Genomic DNA, 22,562 nt, shown 5'->3' on the forward strand with positions numbered 1-22,562 from the left:
GGCTAGTCACGAAAAGCGTCATTATAGAGAACATATCTTCTGGTTAAAATGACAAGACTGACAAGGATCGTTGGCTCATGTGGTCGTATGTACCAATTTTCAAAGAGGCTCAATTCCTCCTCTCCTCCCCTTTTCATGAACCTTCAGAAAATGATTGAGTGAATTTCAATTGTAAATTAGACACCGTACGAAAATTATTCTCCATACGAGAACATGATCTAAACTCTTTTCAGAGCACCCAGACGCCACTCATCAATGCTTCCTCCCTCTCGTACGCCTTTCCCTCGGCAGAAGAGGCCGCAGGCTAATAGTGCAACGTTGCTACGGACATCACCCCCACCCATGCTTCCACTGGGGACACTGCGATCCCCTGTTTGCTTTATCTATCCGCATGATACCTCTGGAGCCATATCAAAGCGATTGACATTGTGAGGTGGCAAGATAGAGTTGTCTTTTGCATATATAGATTTTCTAGGGATATGGGGTGAAGGATGTGAGGTTATATTGGGCCAGACAAAAGTTGATGTACTGATTTGCCATTATAGAAACTCTTGCCTTCTGATATGTTAGCTTCTCTCTCTCTATTATTCCGCTTTTTTTTTTTTTTAAGTAGTAAGAGAGGTGGGGCTTGTTGGGTTGTTAATCCCAAGGGGCTAGTCGAGTTGGCAAGGGACCTTTACCTTAGGAAATGTGTGGTTCTAAGATCAACTTTTCTTATCTTCTTAAGGCCATTTACTTGGAGGTGTTTAATACTCTACACAGCTTTTAGTGAAAGTTGAACAATTTTCATTCAATCCCGATATGAATCAATCCATGCGGTTGTGGGGACAGTATGAACCTACAGAACTAGTCAAGCCGAAGGTTTCGATACCCATTGTTCACAAAAAAAAGAAGACTTGCCTGATTGTGGGCTTGTATTTTTTAATAGTTTTCAATAAATTGTAGTTACTCCCCGACCCCACCCCCACCACCAAAAAAAAATTGAGCAGAGAATTGACGAACGAACTCAACAATTAATGAGTGACTATTCTCTGTAGTGAGTGTGGCGGTGCGGTGAGCATCGGATGACTGAGAACATCCGGACACGAGCTCCAATGTCCTCTCAACCATCCAATAACCACTGCACCACCACACTCACTGCAGATGATGTTTTTGCATAATTAATGGGCTTATTGTATTCGATCCATATATAGGAAATGGTAACTAATATATTGCGGTAATTAATTACAAATGGAACACATGCATTCCACCGTTGATACATCATATGATGGGATCTCCTCCTCCTCCTCCTCCTCCTCATATGGCATGTGGACCAGCAGGACTCCACACTTGATCACTTGCAAACTTCCTCCAGGATAATTACCCTCAATTTCTACTAAAACCTGCACTTGATCCCCCACTTCAAAGTGATCACCAAATCCAAATTCGCGTCCTGAGAATACCAAAGCTCGGGAATTGAAATATGGCGCACCCACAATATGTCTTCATCTTGTCCAAGTCGTCGTGTGGCAATGGATTGCCATATTCCTTCAAGGGGGCCCCATTGAATATCTTTGGTTTTTTTACAAATTACAGCAATAGAACGGAATTCGACAGTGTCTTTCCCAGACGAAAAAACAGCAGATACATCCAACCCTTGGATCTTACAACCCCAACACTCAGCAGATACCTCAAATGATACTGAAGACTCCATATTTTGATGGCTCATCCATTTTGGAATCTCACTCCCACGACCCCATACTTCAAAAAACCTATTTATATCCTGATCATCCACAACATGAATCCATCATGCTGTTAAACATTATGAGAGAGAGAGAGATAGCAAGGGACCTTTGCCTTAGGAAACGTGTGGTTCTGAGTTCGATTCTTTTTATCTCCTTGAAGCCACTCACACATAAGGGTGTCAATTTCAAACCGAAACCGAATACCAAATCCAAAACCGAGCCAAATTAACCGGACCTAACCGAACCAAATTTATCCGGTTCAAATTCGGTTTGAGTATGTGAGTATGCTCCTTGATTCAGCTCAGTTTTGGTTTAGGGTATAATAACCGTCGGTTCGAACCAAAACCAAACCGAGTTGCTCTTAAAACAAAAAAAAAAAAAAACCCTAAATCATTAAGAGTGATTTTTTAGGTGGTAAGTGTTTTTTGCAATTTATCATCACAGATTTACATGCTAAGATAATTTTGGAGTTAGCAATGGCCATAAGATCTATAATTTGAGCCCATTATGGCCTTTGGTTCATCACAGTCATGGTTCAAAAGTGGAACTGTTTTTATAACCGAATTAAAACCGAGGTAAAAAATTGAATTAAAACTGCATATCAGAACCGGATTGAAATCGAAACCGAATCAAGCCGAATTAAATTGGCTTGAGTATCTAAATACAAAACCAAGTCGGTTCTCAGTTCGGTTTTGGTCCACTTTATCATCACTAGGAACCGAACTGAATAACCGGAACCAAGTCGATTGACACCCTTACTCACACGGGGTGTTTAATGCTCTTTACTATTTTTAGTGAAAGTTGAATGGTTTTCATTCAACCTTGGTATAACCTGGTCCATGTGGTTGTGGGGTCAGTATGGGCCCGCGGGACTAGTTTCGGCCTAAATACCCGTTTTTAGAAGAAAAAATAATAATAATGAGAGAGAGAGAGAGAGAGAGAGAACCTGAAAAAGGCTATTATTCTTCCTCAAAGTGTTTCCCAGATGGTGGCACCCTTCCATGTATATGTCTTGTACGACAGATTGAGAAGTTTCCATGCTGCTCTGGATCTCATCCCCACAATTGGCAAGTAAAGTCGATATGTCACCTTCTACAAACAAGCAATCTAAAGTTGGTGGAAGCTTTGGAAGTGTTTGAGGCCTCTCACAGCCTTCCAGAATTAGTCTCTCAAGTTTACGAAGGCAACTTATTTCATCTGATTTACTACAGAAGTCATCATAGTCGATAACTAACTCTCGTAAATTCTGTAACTCCTTAACTTCTCCTCCTTGCAAAGATTTGCAACTGCTTGCCTGCAACTGGAATAAGCATGATGGAAGTTTTGGAAATGACTGTAGCTTCTTACATCCTTTCAAATTAAGATACGAAAGTTTAGGGAGATCACTGATGTTGGATGCTAACATTTCCATTGTTGAGCAGCCTTCTAGATTCAATGAGTCTAAACTTAATGGAAGCTCTGTCATTAGTTTGAGATCTTTACAATTTCTCAATGTAAGCCAACTAAGACGAGAAAGATTTTTTATGCCGGACGGTAGGGTGCACAATCTGTTCCCGTCCAATCTTAACTCTGTCAATAATGGCAATCTCCAGAAATCATTGGGAATCAAATCTTCTGATAGATTGCAGTAATTGAGATTTACTGATTCCAAAGAGCATAAACCAGGGAAAGAAGTAGGAAGCAAAGTGGTACTACAAGTACTCTGTCTTCTCAGTGAAGAAAACCATAAAGTAGTACATTGCACCTGTTTTGAGCAACCAGAGAGATTGAGTACTTTAAGAGAACTCACCATACCAATGCTGTCTGGAAGCTTCATAAGGTTATTGCAATTTTTCAAATCCAAGACAACAAGCTTGTTAAGACGCCCAATGGATTGATGAACCTCAACTGAGACTTTTACAATCTACAAGGATCAGTTCCTCAAGATTGGGGAGTCCTGAGAAGTTGGGAGTTTTCATTAAGCAACTTGAATGACTAAGGTTCAGGATTTTCAACTTTTTGAGCAGCTGCATATTATAAAAAAAAAAAAAAAAAAAAAAAAAAAAAAAAAGAGTGAAAAAGAGGAGAAATAAGCATCCATTCAACAATAGGAACAATCGAAATTGATACACCATGAAATAACCTCACCAATAGGTGTATGACACATGGCGTTTAATCACAAATCAAGGGGCTCCTCACAACTTAAGGTGCATGCCCATCTACAAGGGCAAATAAGGTGTTTCACCCTTTATGAGGATGAGGGTTTCATTACATCTACCCTATAAAAGGGAAAATATGCCACTTTCTCTCTCTCCCCACTACTATTTGAATATTGAACCCAAGACTAACTTAGGCATCGGAGCCTCATCCGGTGGTGGATGAGGCTCCGGTGGACGTACACTCTCTTGTCTGTTGTGTGCAGGTTTGAGCTGAGCCGGAATCTGTAGCAACAAAAATAAAGAAAAAATAAATAAATGTAGATGCTATTTCATTACCTTAATTTCCTTCCAAACCTCTTTAATACTGCTATCTTTCATGTCAAGAACAATGAGATTCTCCAAGTCAAAATTGTGAGGAATAGAATTCAAAGGGAATCCATACCAACAAAGCCATCTTAATTTCTTAGAGAGATACTCATATTCTCCCCTTAGGTGTACATAGTTGAGTTGAAGCAGTCTTAGATTAGGCATGTCTACAAATGCTTCAGTACTAAAACATACATCCTCAAATTGAGAATTGTCTAGGATGATGCCTTCGACAGATTTGGTTCCCTATTGATAAATATAATTGGATTAGTAAAACACTCAAAATAAGCAAATACACCACATACACTAGAGTAATGCAGCAGCAAAACAAGAGAGAGAGAGAGAGAGGAAAAGAATGAGGGCGTAGCATACTTTCACAATTTACTTATTGCCAAAATTTCTCTCAAAATTACCCTAACACTAAATTAGTTAATTAAAAAAAGAAAAAACTTTAAATTGACCTCATAATTCATGATATTTGATATTAGTTCCAGTCAATTTCTATTCTTAATCAATATAATTGATTCTACATGAATCCATAAGTTTCTCATGTTAAGTTGTTTGGTTTGATTGTTTTGACCACCTTTTTATTATTGGTTTTGTCGTAGGTTTTACTATGTTTTATTATCTTGTTATTAAATAGCTTTAAAATTTTCTTAAACTTAAAATATTTTTTAAATTTTATTGTTTGATTTTTCTTTCATTCATTCATCTTTTCAATTTAATATTTGGCAAAGAAAGATTGGCAAGATTTTGGTTCGTATTCTCATTTTAGCGGTGTCTCCATGTTTATTTGTATTTTTATTGAAATGAGATCTTTTGAAATGTGTCAATCCCTCCAACGCATATATCGCATAGTTGGAAGACACTTGGGGTGTGTACCCCGATGCTACCAGCCGTCTAATATACATTGGAAGGATTGGTACACTTGAAAGAATCTGGGTCCATTTTTGTTTCCTCCTAAATACCCAATCAAGGAATTATTTGAAATAAAATTGTGACACAATATGTCACATATAAGAAGGGGGAGATGAAACAAATCATTATCCAAGGGGGGGGGGGGAGGGGGAAGGTGGAAATGTAAGGATTCTGATAAAAAAACCCTTTTCATAGAGTTGCTAGACTAATTTTAATGGATTTAAACCTGAATTTCAAGGTCTAAATGGTGATTATAGGAGAAGGCAGACTCTGTTTTAGTGGGTGGATTTAAGATCCAGTCATTAGTTTGTAAACCAAGCGATATCGTCTAGACATAATCATCTAGATAAAATTATAGAAAATTTTCAATAAAAATCGCAAAATAAAAATAAGAAGTGGGAAGGTTCTCTGAGGCAGAGCAAAAAAATGACAGTTCATCGGATTCTTGGTAGGGGCATTTTTGGCATTTTAATTACTAAGGGGGATTTATGACCCATGATTATTCTCTGCCACCTTTGCTCCGCCGTTCAGAAAAACTTTTCCTAAGAAGAATAAGAAGTTGTTTGCTCTTATCTCATGTTTCACCAATACGTCACAAACATCCTCTCGTGACCACAATCTTGTACGTCTTCCGGGTTCTTCAGGAGATTCTTCTTGAACAATTTCTTTTGCCATGTCTTGAAGAAGATCATGCATCTTTAATCTATTAATTTCATCAATTTTAATAAGAGATCTTTGAGAGAGAATGCGGATTCCGATAACCGGAAATAAGTTGCATCCATCTAGTATTTCACATACATAGTTTTTTTCCATTCCAATAAAGAAGCATGCGATATCAAGGAAAATATCCTTCTCCGTATCATCCAAATCATAAAAACTTAATTTGAGTGCTTTTTGAATTTGATCATCAGGTTTACTTTCTAGTTTGACTAATGCATGCTCCCATTCAGATAAGCTTCTTTTGCCAAACATTAAAGAACCCATAATCTCAAGAGCAAACGGAAGTCCTTTAACATAATTGACTATCTCTTTTGAAAGCTCCTCATATTCATTTGGGGCAGAATCATTCTTAAATGCATGCCAACTAAAGAGTTGAAGAGATTCATTAAAGTCCAACTCTTCAGGATGATAAATATCATAGTCTTGAGCCTCGTTTAGCAAATGTTCATCTCGTGATATAACAATGATTTTACTTCCAATACCAAAAGAATCGCGCTTGATGGCTAATGCATTTAATTGATCTAAATGATCTACATCATCAATAACGATAAGAACCCTTTTGCAGTGAAGCCTTTGTTTGATCACATTTATTCCTCTAGAAATGTTGTTTATCTTCAAGTTTTTCTTCAGAAGGACATCACAAAGGAGTTGTTCTTGTAATTGAATTAGACCATTGGGTTGTTTTGAAACTTCTTTAACATTCTCAAGAAAACAACAACCTTCAAATGCATGATAAATTTCATTATATATGGCCTTTGCAATAGTTGTCTTACCCAGTCCGCTAATACCACAGATCCCTATGATACGAACGATATGTGGAGGACGATCAAAACTTCATCAACAATTATTTAGATAAATTTTGCCTCTTGCCTGCAAATAATGATTCATATAACAACCATAAGGATAATAAACAGATAATCAATTTGAATAAAAAAAGAAGCCACATAGATTGGGAAGAAAATTTAAGTACTATTAGGCCCAATAATTAACTTACGTGGGAAGTATGGCTAACTATTCCTGGAAGAACAACTTATTTGTCACTTGTAACATATATAGCACCAAAGTTTTGTCTCCGTGCAAGCCACATTATTGAATTATCCAATCTAGTATTTAAGCGGAGAGGCACAATTGGTATATAAAGTCATCCAAGGTCTCATACCCAGTCCATGTAGGATTATTCCCTAACACTCCCATATCTAACCCCTCCTGAGAGAGGTCATGCATGTGGCACATGTGGTCCTTTGTAAATGGACCATACAAGTGAATAAATATGTAAGCTCCAATCCCTTCTTTTTATCTTTTATTTCAACTTTTGCTTGCCAAAGGTTTAGATAATTCCATTAGAAGAGAATAAAAAATTGAATAATCAAGAGTAATAATAAAATTGTCATAGGCTCATAACAATTCATAATAAAAACATACCAACAAATAGGAAGCCGTGAGAGAGAGAGAGAGAGAGAGAGAGAGAGAGAGAGAGAGAGAGAGAGAGAGAGAGAGAGACTTTAGGGCGAAATTGAAACCGTTGTTGTACATACGTCACTTGAACGTATGTGTGAGAATCTAATACTTGTCCCTTTTGTTTTCATATATGGTTCTGTTTATCCTTGTAACGACTAGAAATAGAACATGTGTTGAATATTCACATGTACTCTTAAGTGAAAGTATGTGCAACGGATATTGGGATTCTTTGTGCGGGTGTGCCGTCTTTGAAAAAAGCTTTAAAACCTAAAAAAGAGTAAAAAAGGAAGTACCCATTGGAAACGTTATGCAGATCCCAACCAGAAAGGTTAGCCACTGTAGTAAGAGCTGCCCTCCAACTCTCCACCTTCTCTTTTTCTTCATCTTTGAAATGCTCCCCATATCTAGCAAATGCTTCTTCCAAACTACCGGTCTGTTTCCGTACATCCGATGGGTCGACGTCACAGAAAACAGGTAAAACAGTTAGACCAATCCCATTGCTTCTGCATTCAACTAACTTCACCAGTTCATCCAGACACCACATTGAAGAAACGTATTTTCTTGAGAAAAGAACTATGGCGATCCTCGATTCTTCAATTAATGCTTTCTCTCCTCCTCGCAGCTGCTTGTGTTCATCGTTGTCGCCTCTCAAGGCGTGAATCCCTCTTTGGACCAAAGCATCGTAGATGCCGTTGATGATGATTTTGTTGCTTGGATCTTCACTGAAACTACTCAAGAAGACATCGTGATTCCATTCAGAGATCGAAGAAGACGGGAAGTTAAAGGTGACTTCTCGGGTTATCTTGTTCACCATTGTGATTTTCAATCGTTTCTCAAGAATGACTCTTGTTTGTTACTTGTCATATATAAATTAATCTCCGACAGCTACAGCATAAGATTGGAAAAAAATCGTCTGCAATTCCGATCTCATACAATTTCGTAAATTACTACCTTCAAGGATGACATACATATTGACACCAATACAATGGTCCAGATCTGATTTAAATGACTCTTCACTGATTTAAGATTTTATTAGTTATATCAGATCTGGACCATTGCATTGGTATTAATACACGTGTCACCCTCTGAAGGTGATATTTTATGAAATTGTACGAGATTGAAATTACAGTCGATTTCAACCCGTATAAGATTCGACTTCAGTAAACTTTTGTTCTAATTTTTTATCTCTTGGAAAGTGCGAGGTGGAGGAGGGAATTGGCGTGGTGAATTCTTGGTCCAATCCATTTTCTCTTTTTTCATTCTTCCATGTGAACCTGTCCGTTTCTTCAATTATTATATTATCTGATAAACAAAAATTTTAATAAATTAATGGGACTTTCGGTGAAAGTTTCTTTTTATTGGGAAGAGGATTTTGGGGTTTCCCACCGTGTTACTTAATTTGGGTGAAAAGGAAATTGCACTCCAACCATCCAACGGGCATTGTCGGGAAATTTTTCTCAAAACACTATTATTACTTATTAGACATAAAGTCCGGGACCGAAAGTTTCTTGATAGACGAATCCGGGTTTTTTTTTCTTTAAATTATTATTCTCTTGGATTTAATCTATATTTATTATAACTCCTAGATCTTACATTTTTTTTTCTAATACTCCCCTGTTTTTAACTTTAACTTTTTCTTCTCTCCTACTATTTTTAAATACCTAAATTACCCCTCTTTCTCACAAAAATATAAACGAAATCTAATTCTCTCCAACATAGGTTTGCAGGACCCATCCTCGAGTCACTTAACCATCAAAACCTTCCAACTTTCAAGGCTTTGTTGTTTTGTAAACAATATCCAATCGATAGGATCCTTGCCATTCAAAATCTTCCTTTGCTTTTTCTTTCACCTTCTCTAGTGACACTGAATTATCCATAATACTAACACCAAAATCAAAAAATAAATAAATAAAAAGAAAATAATTTCACCAATAGAGAGATACATGGACTCGAGTAATTTGCAGATTTCAGGTAGCATAATATACCTGGATTTGGATTTGCCAGACCCTGTCGGGTAGAAATCGTCTGAAATTCTCATCTCGTACAATTCCATACAATTCCATCCTAAATGACTGACACCTGTAATATTCCATATCTACAGTTCAGATTAATCAACCATAATACAATGTTAAACCAGTGAAAAAACCGTCTTGTATTATGATTGATTAATCTGAACTGTAAATATAGAATATTATACGTGTTAGCCGTTTAAGGTGGAATTGTATGGAATTGTACGAGATGAGAATTTCAGACGATTTCTACCTGTCCTTGGTAGGGGCTAAAAGAAGCCAACACATGTGAAGGAGTGGTATTCAAAGGGGGTCCCACTGCAACACCAGTCAGGCTCAAGAGTCAAGACCGTCAGCCAGTTGAAGAACCAGATTTTGAATTTAGCTTGGAATGATATTGTCTTAGTTGTCCGTTCAAGACTTTAATGCTTTTTCTTTAGAGATATTAGCTTCATGGCCTGAAAGGCTATACAGAGGCAGCTTCTTCAGTGAGGTCATTTCCATCCATTTCCAAAACTTCAAGTGATGGAGCAGATTCTTTGAAAGCATTAGAAAAAGCTGTAGCTCCTTCATCTTCCAGGTTCAGGTAGCTCCGTTAAGCCTCTGTAAGACATGCACACCCTGAAAGAGCTTTGCTCAAAGATCAAGCTGCTTCTTCAGATGAGTACATGTTCCAAGTGCCTCTCCAAGGTCAATCCCTCCTTCAGAACCTACACTACTAGAGGAGCATCTGAAATCCTCCAATGCAAGGGATTGCTTCACAACCTCAGAAATAGCAATGGCGCCTTCATCTCCTGTCTCCATTCTGTCCTGCAACCATGGGTTCAAATATTATGAGCTTATAAGTTAAAAAGAATAGATATGCTACAAAGTTCATAGGAAACCAATTCCATGTTTATAATTCCCTGTGTGATCATGCTTTCACAGGCAATCCAGTGAAATTTATGGTGCTGATGACCACCAATAAATTAAATGACAACAATAAAATAAAGAAGTTGACAAAGGAAAAAAATCCTTATCTTGAGATCACCTACTTTCTCCTATTTAAAAATTGGTAAAATATTCTTAGACTTTGGTAAGTTACAGAAAATTAATCTGAGGTTTCTTTCCTCCCATAGAACCCACTGAGGACTTAAAATTGAGTCCTCTAATTAAGCCCAATTGATTAACTGTGCAATCTCTGTCTGCGTCGAAGTAGTGTTGATGACAACGACAAATTAATACTCTGTTCTCAGAAATAGGGGGAAAAGGAAAATGGAAAAAGGAAAAACAATTAAAAGAAGGGGGGGGGGGGGGGAGGAGAACTCAGACATTCAGGGATAATAGCATATTACAAAAGCCCTCAAGACTGCTGTTAGAACCACTTTCACCCAAAATCACTCCTTGTCTCCTGTTTTCCTTAGCCATCAACAAATGAAACAGAATGAAACACATCCAACTAACATAAAACAGGGGAATTATCAAAATTAGGGACAAACAGCAGAAGCAAGCTCAACATCAAAACCACCAGGCCCATGTCAGCATAGCTCCACAAAACCACCATCCAACCACCTCATTAACAGGTGTCAAATAAAGGAAATATGAAGAAGTTTCCATGCAAATCCAAGTAGTTTAACAAGCCTTCTCCTCAGTTTATTGCAGTCCTATCACTGGTTTCTTCACCTAAAGCAGAGCAACCTCTGAAGATTTCTTTTACCCACCACGAAAAAGCCACAGCATTTTTTACATGTCCATCTTCCCACCTTCCACTCAATACCAAAGGAAGTTGCTGCAAAGACAGACAGCACAACGATGACCTATGCATGAGCATGAGCACATGTGCTTTTCTTTTTATTATCGGGTAAATTACATCTAAGGTGCCCTGTGTTTTAAGAAAGGATGTTTGTGGTTCCTCCAATTTAAAAAGTTATGTTAATTTGGGGTTCCTCCAGTTTAAAAAATGATGTTTGGGGTTCCAAAACAAGTTTAAAACTACTCTGGCTTAACTAATGAGTTCAAAATATTTCAAAATTTCAATTTTGCCCATTGAAAGAAATCAACCCTCATTTAATTTACAGTATGCTCCATCATTTTACCATCCTAAAGAACTCACCCTCTTCTAGCGTGATTAAGGGTGCAATTTGGTACCGATACTAAATATCGATACTGAAACTATATCGAAACCGTACCAAAGGAGATTCGGTAAGGTTTCCATATGACTTAACTATTTTTTTTTTCTCAGTACAGTATCAGTATTTAAGACAATCATTCGGTATGTATCAAAACTGTACCGAAAGCCATAGACCAAAATACCAAAACCATAACGATTACATACCAACATAACTATTATATACATAAATGAAAAAAAAAAAAAAACTGTATTTATATTGAACAAAAACCATACCAAGCCAAAACTGGTATTCGGTATGGTAATTTGGAAGAATTTTGGTCTTGGTATTCAGTATCGGTACCGAATTGACACACTTAATCATGCTAGAACCTAGAGGAGGGTGAGTTCTTGAGGATGGGAAAAGGTTGGAACATACTGCAAATTAAATGAGAGTTGATTCTTTTAGTGGAAAAAATTGGAAATTTGAAATATTTTGAACTCATTAGTTTTAAGCCAGAGTAGTTTTAAACTTGTTTCGGAACCCCATCCCAAAGGCCACTTCGTAAACTGGAGGAACCCCAAATGTCCTTTCTTCAAACACAGGGCACCACTGATGTAATTCACACTTTATTAACATAGTAAAATATACAAATGCTAGGGACAAGGCTGAGAGCAACAGTCCGAAGTTATAAATTTAAGACTAATATTAGAACTATAATCACAACTTAAGAAGAAAATAAAAAACCCCTTAATAGCAAACTACACAAGGATAGCATGCGCGAGGATAGCAGGGGAAAACAGCCAATAAAATAAACACTTCATGGTTTTAAATATCAAAAGCGGTAAAGTGGGGGCACTTTCAAGGTGAAATTTTTCAAAAAAATAGATGGGGGTCTTCTTTCACATCAAATCCACCCCTATCTCATCCAAAATCTGATGGTTTTTGGTGAGATTTGATTTATTACACTCTCGAGAGGCCAAGGAGGTCTCCCCAGCATAGAAATATACCTCCTGTAACATAGTATATCACTACTATCCCAAACTGAGTAGTGATGATATTCATTAACTTATGGTTTTAATCTGTCTTTTTATGGATATTTTTTTTTAGGTGGTCATTCCATGATGTTTCTTCAGTAATTTTTTCTCTCATAATTTTTCTATTTATTTTCAAATTTATATTATTTCATGGAAATAAATACTGTGACTTTTAATAAATAACCTCACCCTAAAAAACAGGGTAACCTATGATGATAAAGGAAACATGATCATGTAAAGTTTTAAGTGCCCTATCAGTTACTTAGTAGAAGGGCGCAAATCTAGCCCCTCCCCCCTGGTTTTTACAGAGGTGAAAGGAGGGATCGTAAGATTCAACTCCACATGCAAGAGGATACTGCATATACACATATACAGATACTGATAAAAATATTTAACTTAGCCATTCTATTTGTCCTTTTTTCTATATTCTCCAAACAGTGCATGTTAACATTTTAGGATCGACCTATTTCAAGAGTTCCAATCATGATTTATGCCATATAGATTCTTCAACTTTGGTATCATACTTTCAATTTTGTTTCGCATCTTTTACAAATCATTTTATGATTTTTAATATACACATGCAAACACAGTCATAATGCAAAGTATCATGCATTTATGTAGGAACATGGATAGCCATTGTTATCACTTACATATGGCCACGTACACCACAGGATGCTCATAACCATCAGACCAAATTGATACACCAAATATTGTTTCATATATTCCATTTCTCGGGTATTATTATTTTCCTTTTCAGTCCAGATTATCAAACCTTGAATCTATTTTGTTGTTAACCAAAAAAAAATCTAGTTTATTTATGCTTAGGTAGTGATTCCATAATATAGTAACTTCTGAAGCTCAACTTAATCTTAGTCTAAAAGTGCATTCTCCGGCTGTACATTGACACTTCAGATTGAGTTTCATTGCAAATATATTATCTTTGTCAATGCCATTCATAATTGTGCATACAGAACAACCAAATATTGGTAATATTCATATGATCATGGAATAAACAAAACCATATTATCTAAGGCATCCAAGCACATGAGCACACAAGGCAACTCAAATCAACATGGTACCTTATAGGTGACTAGTCAAAGCAACACACAGATAGGCATTTCATCAAACACATGGCATGTGAGCATCCATAGCATGTCAAATTTGATTCGAAATGGAAAAATCGGATGTTACCTTGGGAGGAGTCCACGCGTGGTTGTCCTCAGTACCAAGGAGCCCTAGAAGACTCGTCACAATCGTCCTCGTGGTTGGGAGCCTCGTTTACAACCGAGCATTGAGCGGTTTCGCCGGAAGTTTGAATCACTATACTGGAACTCCGAGGCCGCTTGGGGGGAGGGTCATTCCCCACTTCCATTATCCATTTGCCCTTTTCTTGGCCGGAAAAACCATCTTCAATCTGAACCAAAACTGATTCTTCCCCATCCACAACAACATCATCATCTGAAGCAAGCTCGTATTCCACCATTGATCGATCATCTGAAAGGTTCTTCTCCTCATCTAGCCTGTGAACAAGCAGGACTCCACACTTCTTCACTTGGAAACTTCTTCCAGGGAGAAAATCCTCCTCAATTTCTTTATTTTTCGGTAAAAGCTCCTCAATTTCTACTGAAAACTGCACTTGATCGCCCACTTCAAAGTGATCTCCAAATCCAACTTCGCGTCCTGAGAAACCCCAAAGCTCAGGAATTGTAATATGGCGAACCCATAATAAGTCTTGACCTAGTGGAAGTGGATCTGTGATCAGTTGCCAATCTCCATCAGGCCTCCATTGAATGTCTTTGGTTTTATTACAAATTACAGCGAGAGAACGGAAGTGTACAACGTCTTTCTTAGCTGAAAAAACTGCAGATACATCCAATCCTTGGATCCTACAACCCGAACAGTCATTAGACACCTCAAAGGATATTGAAGTCCCCAAATTTTGATGGCTCATCCATTCTGGAATCTCACTCCCAGCAGTAGCCCATATTTCAAATCTCCTATGTATATCCTGATGATGCACAGAATCAATTCACGATGATATTTACATTTTATGTGATATATATATATATATATATAGAGAGAGAGAGAGAGAGAGAGAACACCAAGGGGTTGGTCCATTGACGAATTATCATGGGTACGTGAAACGCCTCAGGAAGCGTATTACATGTGTTTGAATCATCTGTTTAGCCATTCACAATGGGATTAATTAATTAGGCTTTTTAGTTAATCCTGCTTATGACCTCGTAGAGTGATTGTGGGGTCGGCTGGACCCAGGGAAATAGTCAGGATAAAAAAAAAATTGGGTTAATTATTTGGACACCTCTTATATTATGGCCAGATTGCTTGACCCTCAAATAGTTAAAAAAGTTTATTTGAACACCCTTTTCATTTTAGATTGATTATTACCAGCCCCTATCTATTAGTCAATTATCATTTAATGATGACATCATGGTTGGAAAAATCCTAATGCCAAAACTACATTTGAAGAGTAGTGAATAGACCATTTTACCTTTTAATTAAAAAAAAAATCCTCAACCCTCTACATGAGATGAAAGATGGGTGAAAGTAGAATCTCTTCACCCACTATTTAAATCTATTTAAGGTTTTTTTAGATTGAATAACTTGGAAGGATAAAATGGTCTTTTCATTCAACCACTAACAACATACTAACACCGTCAAGTTTCATGGGGCTTTAAGCAAATTTTTCAAAATTTTGGAGTGTCAAAACAATCTAGCCATAGTACATGGGTGTCCAAGTAACTAACTTAAGAGAGAGAGAGAGAGAGAAAAAAAAAAAACCTGGAAAAGGCTGTTCTTCCTCAAAGTGTTCCCCAGATGGTGGTACCATTCCAAGTGGACGCCTCGTACAACAGATTGAGAAGTTTCCATGCTGCTCTGGATCTCCATGGAGTTGAAAATGGATATGTTGCCATCTACAAACAAGCAATCTAAACTTGGTGGAAGCTTTGGCAGTGTTTGAGGCCTCTCACAGCCTTTCAGAGTTAATCTCTCAAGATTAGGAAGACAACTTATTTCATCCAATTGACTACAGAAGTGATCATAGTTGATAACTAAATATCTTATAAACCCCAAGCCCTTAACATCCACTCCTTGCAAAGATGTGCAACCGCTTATCCGCAACATAGCTAAGAACGATGGAAGCTTTGGAAATGACTGTAGCCTCTTACATCCATTCAGATCAAGAATCAGAAGTCCGAAGAGATCACTGATATTGGATGGTAATATTTCCATTGTTGAGCAACCACCTAGACCCAAAATCTTTAGGTTTGAAGGAAGCTCTGTTAGTAGTTTGAGATCGCTACAATTTATCAATGTAAGTAATGTAAGACGAGAAAGATGTCTAATGCTGTCTGGTAGGATGCACAATTTGTTCCCGTCCAATCTTAATTCATTCAACAATGGCAGACTCCAGAAATCATTGGGAATCAAATCTTCTGATAGATTGCAGTAACTGAGATCTACTGATTTCAAAGAGCATAAACCAGAGAGAGAAGCAGGAAGCAAAGTAGTACAAGTACGTTGTCTTCTTAGTGAACTGAGATATTGAGGGGATGAAGAAAACCATGAAGTAGATTGTACCTGTTTCGAGCAACCATTGAGATTGAGTACTACAAGAGATCTCAACATACCAATGCCATCTGGAAGCTTCATAAGATTATTGCAGTTTTTCAGATTCAAGATAATAAGCTTGTCAAGATACCCAATAGATTGATGAACCTCAACTAGACTTTTACAATCTTCAAGGATCAGTTCCTCAAGACTGGGGAGTCCTGAGAAGTTGGGAGTTTTCCTCAAATAACTCGAATGACTAAGGTTCAGGATTTTCAACCTTTTGAGCACCTGCATTTTACAAAAGGATGGTGGAGCAGAAGAAATAAGGTTAACCCAAAAAAAAAAAAACAGAAGAAATAAGGTTGCGTTTGGTAGTCATCCAGAAAAACATTTCTCACGTTTTTCTATTCTTTGAGAACAAAAAAACGGAATGAAGTGTTTGGTGTCGAACTGTCAACTTGGTGTTTTTCGGTCTTTTTGGAACGAAAAGGGGAAAAAAACGCTAGAAATGTAAAATGATGGAACGACAAAACTTTGTTCTGTAATTTTGGTTTCGTTACAAATACAAAAAAAATGAACAACTAAAGTAATCGATCCTGAAACAGTTTCACCAAACACTATTTTTTTTGTTTAAAAACGGGCATTTTGACACAGAAATTAAAAATTATGTTTTTGATATGAAACATCGTTTCTTGAACTGAATGACTACCAAACACAGCTGAGTATCCAAGAATAGATATCTAAATAATATAGTTATTTCCATTACCTTGATTTCCTTCCAAACCTCTTTAAGTTTGCTATTTTCTATGTGAAGAACAATAAGATTCTCCATGTCAAAATTGGTGGGTATGGAATTCAAAGGGAATCCATGCCAACAAAGCCACCTTAATTCCTTAGAGAGATTTTCATACCCTCCCCTTAGGTGTATATAATTGAGTTGAAGCAGCCTCAGATTATGCATGCCTCCAAATGCTTTAGTATTAAAACACATATCCTCATATTGAGAACCGTTTAGGATGATGCCTTCAACAGATTTGGTTCCCTATTAACAAATAGAAATTGATTAGTAATACACACAAATATGAAAATATACCAAATAGGCATGCAAACACACATTAAAGTAAATGCAGTAGAAGGAACACATGAGAGATAGACATCTCTTAAGCAGAAGGCTCAATTATCATTAATCTAGTATTGGACTTCCCTGCGTGTATTTTAATAAGAGGCATCGTAATTGAGAAAGAAATTAACTTTTTCAGTGAAAGTTGAATGGTTCTCATTCAACCGATATGACCCAGCCCATGTGGTCGTAGGGTCAGTATGGACTTGTGGGACTAATCAGGCCTTAATACCCGTCTTTAGCCAAAGAAAAAAAAAAAGAGATGAACCTTACACTGGACTTTCCTACTTGTATTTTTAATTGTTAAACCATCTTTCCCTCGTCTTGACTTTTCAATTTTTAAACTTTCTTTCTCCCATTGTCCCCGTATTTGTATCTTTTGTTTTTCTTTGGACAATAAAAATAATTACGGCCACTAGGGATCTTCAAGTTCTGGGGTAAGAAAATCAAACAGATTGAAATAAAATAGATCAATTACTAATGAGGTCCCACAATTTATTTGCATGATAAGAATTATATGTGAGAGTTACCTCAACTTCCAGTTGAAGTTCAAAGACTCTCTAATGCTTATGGCATCAGAAGATTGGATATTGTTACTATTCTTTGCAGGCCGGAAAGGAACCATGTCTAGAAATGATGATTGAGCATCTCACTTATTAAAGGTCTCTTGTACTTGGAATGACCAGTTAAGTCATAGAAAGGTTAGGATCCCATGCATTTGCATCCTTTTCAAAGCACTGAGTAGGATCAACAAGGAGGGAATTTACTGTCAGCCATCCAGGGTTGTCAGTTTGGTGGTTTGGCCCAACGAGCCGAAACCCGCCAAAGCCCCTCTGAGCCAAGCAGGGCCTGGGCCAGGGTTCAAATTTTTAGGCCCGAGATAGGGTCAGGTCGGGGCTGGGTCAAGGCCTTTTGCATCCTTTTCGATGAAGATAGAGAATTTACTGTCAACCATCTAGGGTTGTAAGTTTGGTCTGGCAAGCACGAACCCTTCAAAGCTCGTCTGAGCCCAACAAGGCCTGGTAATTAAGAATGATCCAAATAGTAATCAGAACAAATTCAACAATTCCTGGATCTTAAGAAACTTTGATCTATTCTAATTGGCCTCACATACGCGGATGTGTATGATGGATTATCTAAGTTAAGTTAGTTTTCTTTATTTATTTTATTGTATACATTGTTTAGGATCTCTCTCTCTCTCTCTCTCTCTCTCATTGCTAAATAATTTTACTTCTATTCAAATGTTGATATTTGTGAGGAGGACTGGGCCAATGTCTCTTTTGGGTGATAATTAACTTAGTTTTGAATTTTATTAAAGCTATAGAGTCTGAAACAAAATGGCAAAGTAATCCATGACAACCCATATCTTTATAAGCTTCTCATGAAGGCCAATATATTTGTCATGTGGCAGATTATTTCCTTCAAAACAAATCAAAACATAAAAACAAAAAACTTACATATATATATAAAAAAAAAAGATCAATGGTCATTAGCCAATGTGTCAAGAGAATAAAATGTTTTTTTTGCTCTTACCTCATGTTTCGCCAATACACCATAAATATCCTCTCGTGACCACAATCTCGTCCGTCTCCCAGGTTGCTCAGGAGATTCTTCACGAATAATTTGCTTTGCCATCTCTCTAAGAAGATCATGCATCCTTAGTTTCTCATCTCCATCAATTGTAATAAGAGATCTTTGAACAAGAATACGGATTCCGATAGTTGAAAACAAGTTGCATCCATCTAATATTTTAGATACATAGTTTTGGTCCATTCCAATAAAGAAGCATGCGATGTCAAGGAAAATATCCTTCTCCATGGCATCCAAATCATAAAAACTTAATCTAAGATTTTTTTGAATTTGATCACTAGGAGTACTTTTTAGTTTGGCTAATACATTCTCCCATTCAGATAAACTTCTTTTGCCAAACATTGAAGAACCCATAACCTCGAGAGCTAATGGAAGTCCTTTGATATTACCGACTAGCTCATTTGAAAGTTCCTTGTAGTCATCTGGTGGAGAATCATTCTTAAATGCATGCCAACTGAAAAGTTGAAGAGATTCATGTGAGTCAAACTCTTCAGGATGATAAATGTGACACGCTTCAGCCTTGTTTAACAAATGTTCATCCCTTGATATGATAATAATTCTACTTCCCATACCAAACGAATCATGCTTAACCGCCAATGCATTTAATTGCTCTGAATGATCTATGTCATCAATAACGATAAGTACTTTTTTGCAGTGAAGCCTTTGTTTGATCACATTTATTCCTCTAGCAACATTGCTTATTTTCAAGTTTTTCTTCATAAGGACATCAGAAAGGAGTTGTTCTTATAAATGAATTAGACCATCGGGTTGTTGTGAAACTTCTCTGACATTCTCAAGGAAACTGCAAGCTTCAAATTTATGATAAATTTCATTATATACGGCTTTCGCAATGGTTGTCTTTCCTAATCCACTGATACCACAAATTCCGATGATACGAACTTCACATGGAGAATGACATATATATGAACTCATCAAAGTTGCAACATGAGATTCTATTCCAACGAGATAACTAGTAATATTCAATGGTGTTCGACTTCGTTTAATCGAAACAACATAATCAATAATCTTTTGGACAAATTTTTCCTCCTGCCTGCAAATAAGGATTCATATAATAAATATATGAACAATAAACATATAATCAGTTTGCATAACCAAGGAGTCCAAATAAATTAAGAAGCAACTTTAGGAACTATTAAGCCCAATATCTTACGTGGGGAGTATGCAAGCCATTTTCACAAGAAGAGTTTTTTTCCTTTTTTTTTGGTAACATAGCACCTAGAGGTGTAAGATTGACCCTATGAGTCAAAGCCTGCCTTGAGCCTGAGCTTGGACAAGGCCTGGGCTGGGCTTTTCAGCCCACAGGGTGGACCTTGACTAGGACTTTCATGCCAGAGGCTGGGTCTGTCCTAGGCTGAAGCTTTGGGCTAAGATGGGCCCAACCCAGCCTCACCCTGATTTTATATAGCTTTGTATTAATTATTACATATTAGGTTTAAGGCATTAAGCATATAGGGCGATTTTTAAGAATGCTTGATGTTGATGATGTCTCATTTTTTAGTCTTTCTTTTTTATTGCATATAAGGAAAAAAACGGCACACACACACAAAAAAAAAAAAAAAAAAAGACTAGCCAGGTTCAATTGGGGCCAACTTGGCCCAACAAAACTTGATTAAGATCAATTAGGGTTAGGCTAGATTGGGCTGAGCCTAGCAGGGTTGGGCCTGGGCTAAGATATATAACTAAGTCCTCTCTTAGGGTGGGGTTAGGCTTGAACTGGACTAAAAGGTTTTAGGATTGGGGTGGGGTTATAAAAATTCTGGCCCAACCCAACTCTGTTTCACCCTTAATTGCACCTAAGTTTTATGTCCCTGTAGCTGATATTATTGAATTATCCAACCCAAAAGTAAAGTATTCAAGTGGAGTCATCCAAGTTCTCAGACTTAGTCCAGGTGGGATTATTCCCTAACACTGTCTCATATGTAACCCCTCATGAGAGCTCATGCATGTGGCACATATAGTCCTTCATATATGGACCATATAAGTGGATATATCCTATGCGGGGTAGCATTAATACTATGTTGAGGTATCCAACCCAAACTGAAGACACAACTGGTATATGAAGTCAGTCAGAATCCTAGATGTGTCTAATGTGGATTATTTAGATTTGTTTAATGTGGATTATTCCCTAAAAGACATTCTAGTAATGAGTACTTTTTCATACCAATAGGACTCCCTCTATGTGTCAATATTGATTTCTAAAAAAAAAAAAAACCTATTTGAGACGGATATTTAAGGATTGTTTATAGGAAAAATAAAAGAAAATGAATCAATAAGCTTCCATCCTATGTGCTCATCAGTTCATGTGGCAGAATTGTTTTGAAGAAAAGTTGTTTATGTGGGAGTAGTTTTCCAAATTGTGTAGAAATATTTTTTCTTCCATAATTAAATTTGTTTTTTTTTTTTTTTTTTGTAAAATATTTTTTTGGTAAGAGTTTTTTAGTAAAATATGATCCTATATAATGTTGAACAAAAGAATCATAAATCCATGCTCAAGTGCAAAAGAATTAGTACAATGCTACATTTATCTGTTGAATATATATATGGAGGGACCAAGATTAATAATTACTCAAATTTTAAAAATAAAAATATGAAAGCTCCAAAACTCTCTCTCTCTCTCTCTCTCTCTCTCTCTCTCTCTCTCTCTCTCTCTCTCTCTCTCTCTCTCTCTCTCTCTCTCATGTTACTGTCCCTTTTGGTTAAATGAACCATTTAGGAAATTAGGTTGGGACAAGTCTATTGGAAGAGAAATAACTATTGAATAATTCAGAGTGATAATAAGGTTATAAGCAATATCATAGCAATTTTACAGGGAAATATATATATATATATATATATATACACTAAAGATACCAATATGTATGAAGCAAAGAAATCCAATTTTACAGGGAAAAAAAATTAAGAAAGAGAAGAGACCACTTTTACAAATAGATTGTATCACCTATGCTTGGACCTAATTAAGCACAGATGTTTATCAACCTCGCAACAACAGTTAAGTCTCACTACCGGAGAAGGGCTCAACAATCGCTGTAATTGCGGCTGCCATTCAAACAATGGTCCTTTTTTTCATCGTAAAAAATTGTTGGCATATGCCTCGCAACTATTTAACATTGGCAATTTGCGCATCTGAATGTCTTAGTCGTATTCCACGATGGTAAACATAACCATTTCTATTTACAAATTATTGGCAATGTCAATTATCCCCTTCAAATGAAAGTTTTTTACATTTAGCAACAGTAATATTTTAATATTGTAAAAAGGATATTTGTTTTTCATTAATGAAATAACATTTATATTTAAATACCTTAATTAGTTGACGTTAGATTGCTACAATATATTTTACTCCCCCAAAAAAAATGCTACAATACATACTGAAGTGGTAGACAGTTACCGCTACTATTAATAATTGTTTTATTAAATAATAAAAAAAAAAAAAACACTGGTCACCCCTACCAGCTCCAACACCCCACCCACCCTTCTTCCTAGACCCGCCCCTTGTTTGTGACCCCCCCAGCCTCTCTTCCCAACCCCGCACCTTGCTCATACCTCCACCACCACCACCACCAACCCCACCACATTTTCACCACTACCCGAGCCCCTCCCTCCCCCTCCGTTACCTCTTCTTCACTCCCCCAACCTCTGTAGCCCCCAACCCTATTCTCTCATGACCCTTGCTTCCACACCCCTCGCCTGTCATGCCTTCACCACCCCCTCTACCTCCTTACACCAACCAAAACCTGAAGTCCCCCTATCCCTCCCTACCCTAAGTTTCCACCAAAACCTCTTCCCTTCCTACCCCAACCC

At 37.1% G+C, this 22,562-nt stretch overlaps 4 protein-coding genes across 6 annotated transcripts in view; all 4 read right to left on the bottom strand.

Moving 5' to 3' along the window:
• Nucleotides 1-1,143: 1,143 nt before the first annotated feature.
• On the bottom strand, nucleotides 1,144-6,697 carry LOC122093735 (disease resistance protein RUN1-like; the record flags this gene model as incomplete). Its single annotated transcript, XM_042664185.1, has 4 exons — nucleotides 1,144-1,762; nucleotides 2,671-3,730; nucleotides 4,199-4,474; nucleotides 5,720-6,697. Coding segments are annotated over 3 exons (1,377 nt in total), but the record flags the coding sequence as incomplete, so codon positions are not given.
• Nucleotides 6,600-8,239, bottom strand: LOC122093195 (disease resistance protein Roq1-like). Its single transcript, XM_042663479.1, has 2 exons — nucleotides 7,618-8,239; nucleotides 6,600-6,736 (listed from the first exon to the last, which is right to left on the bottom strand). The coding sequence occupies exons 1-2, from the start codon at nucleotides 8,136-8,138 to the stop codon at nucleotides 6,715-6,717; spliced, it is 543 nt and encodes a 180-aa protein (XP_042519413.1). The 5' UTR covers nucleotides 8,139-8,239; the 3' UTR covers nucleotides 6,600-6,714.
• Nucleotides 8,240-8,818: 579 nt separating this feature from the next.
• LOC122093174 lies at nucleotides 8,819-14,562 on the bottom strand. Of its 3 annotated transcripts, none has more exons than XM_042663458.1 (2): nucleotides 13,649-14,559; nucleotides 8,819-10,143 (listed from the first exon to the last, which is right to left on the bottom strand). In XM_042663458.1, the coding sequence occupies exon 1, from the start codon at nucleotides 14,406-14,408 to the stop codon at nucleotides 13,677-13,679; it is 732 nt and encodes a 243-aa protein (XP_042519392.1). In that variant the 5' UTR covers nucleotides 14,409-14,559; the 3' UTR covers nucleotides 8,819-10,143; nucleotides 13,649-13,676. The 3 variants fall into 3 exon arrangements, with proteins under 3 accessions (XP_042519392.1, XP_042519406.1, XP_042519398.1); XM_042663472.1 differs by having other exon boundaries at nucleotides 9,310-10,138; nucleotides 13,649-14,562; XM_042663464.1 differs by lacking the exon at nucleotides 8,819-10,143 and adding an exon at nucleotides 10,664-11,101 and having other exon boundaries at nucleotides 13,649-14,562.
• A 543-nt stretch (nucleotides 14,563-15,105) lies between these two features.
• LOC122093738 (disease resistance protein RUN1-like) overlaps nucleotides 15,106-22,562 on the bottom strand; it is a 32,463-nt gene continuing 25,006 nt past the window's right edge. The window contains 3 exon segments of the mRNA XM_042664198.1: nucleotides 15,106-15,123; nucleotides 15,257-16,318; nucleotides 18,684-19,791. Coding sequence (XP_042520132.1) covers nucleotides 15,106-15,123; nucleotides 15,257-16,318; nucleotides 18,684-19,791 — 2,188 coding nt within the window.

Source organism: Macadamia integrifolia, chromosome 2, assembly GCF_013358625.1.
Source record: "Macadamia integrifolia cultivar HAES 741 chromosome 2, SCU_Mint_v3, whole genome shotgun sequence".
In the NCBI taxonomy this organism is placed as follows: Eukaryota; Viridiplantae; Streptophyta; class Magnoliopsida; order Proteales; family Proteaceae; genus Macadamia; species Macadamia integrifolia.

What these genes read in the sequence shown, in the direction of transcription:
- LOC122093195 (XM_042663479.1), bottom strand. Translation starts at nt 8,138, where the DNA reads ATGGTGAACAAGATAACCCGAGAAGTCACCTTTAACTTCCCGTCTTCT. An exon ending in CTGCATAACGTTTCCAATGG is followed by an intron (nt 6,737 to 7,617) that starts GTACTTCCTTTT and finishes CATTATTTGCAG; the next exon opens with GCAAGAGGCAAAATTTATCT.
- LOC122093174 (XM_042663458.1), bottom strand. Translation starts at nt 14,408, where the DNA reads ATGAGCCATCAAAATTTGGGGACTTCAATATCCTTTGAGGTGTCTAAT.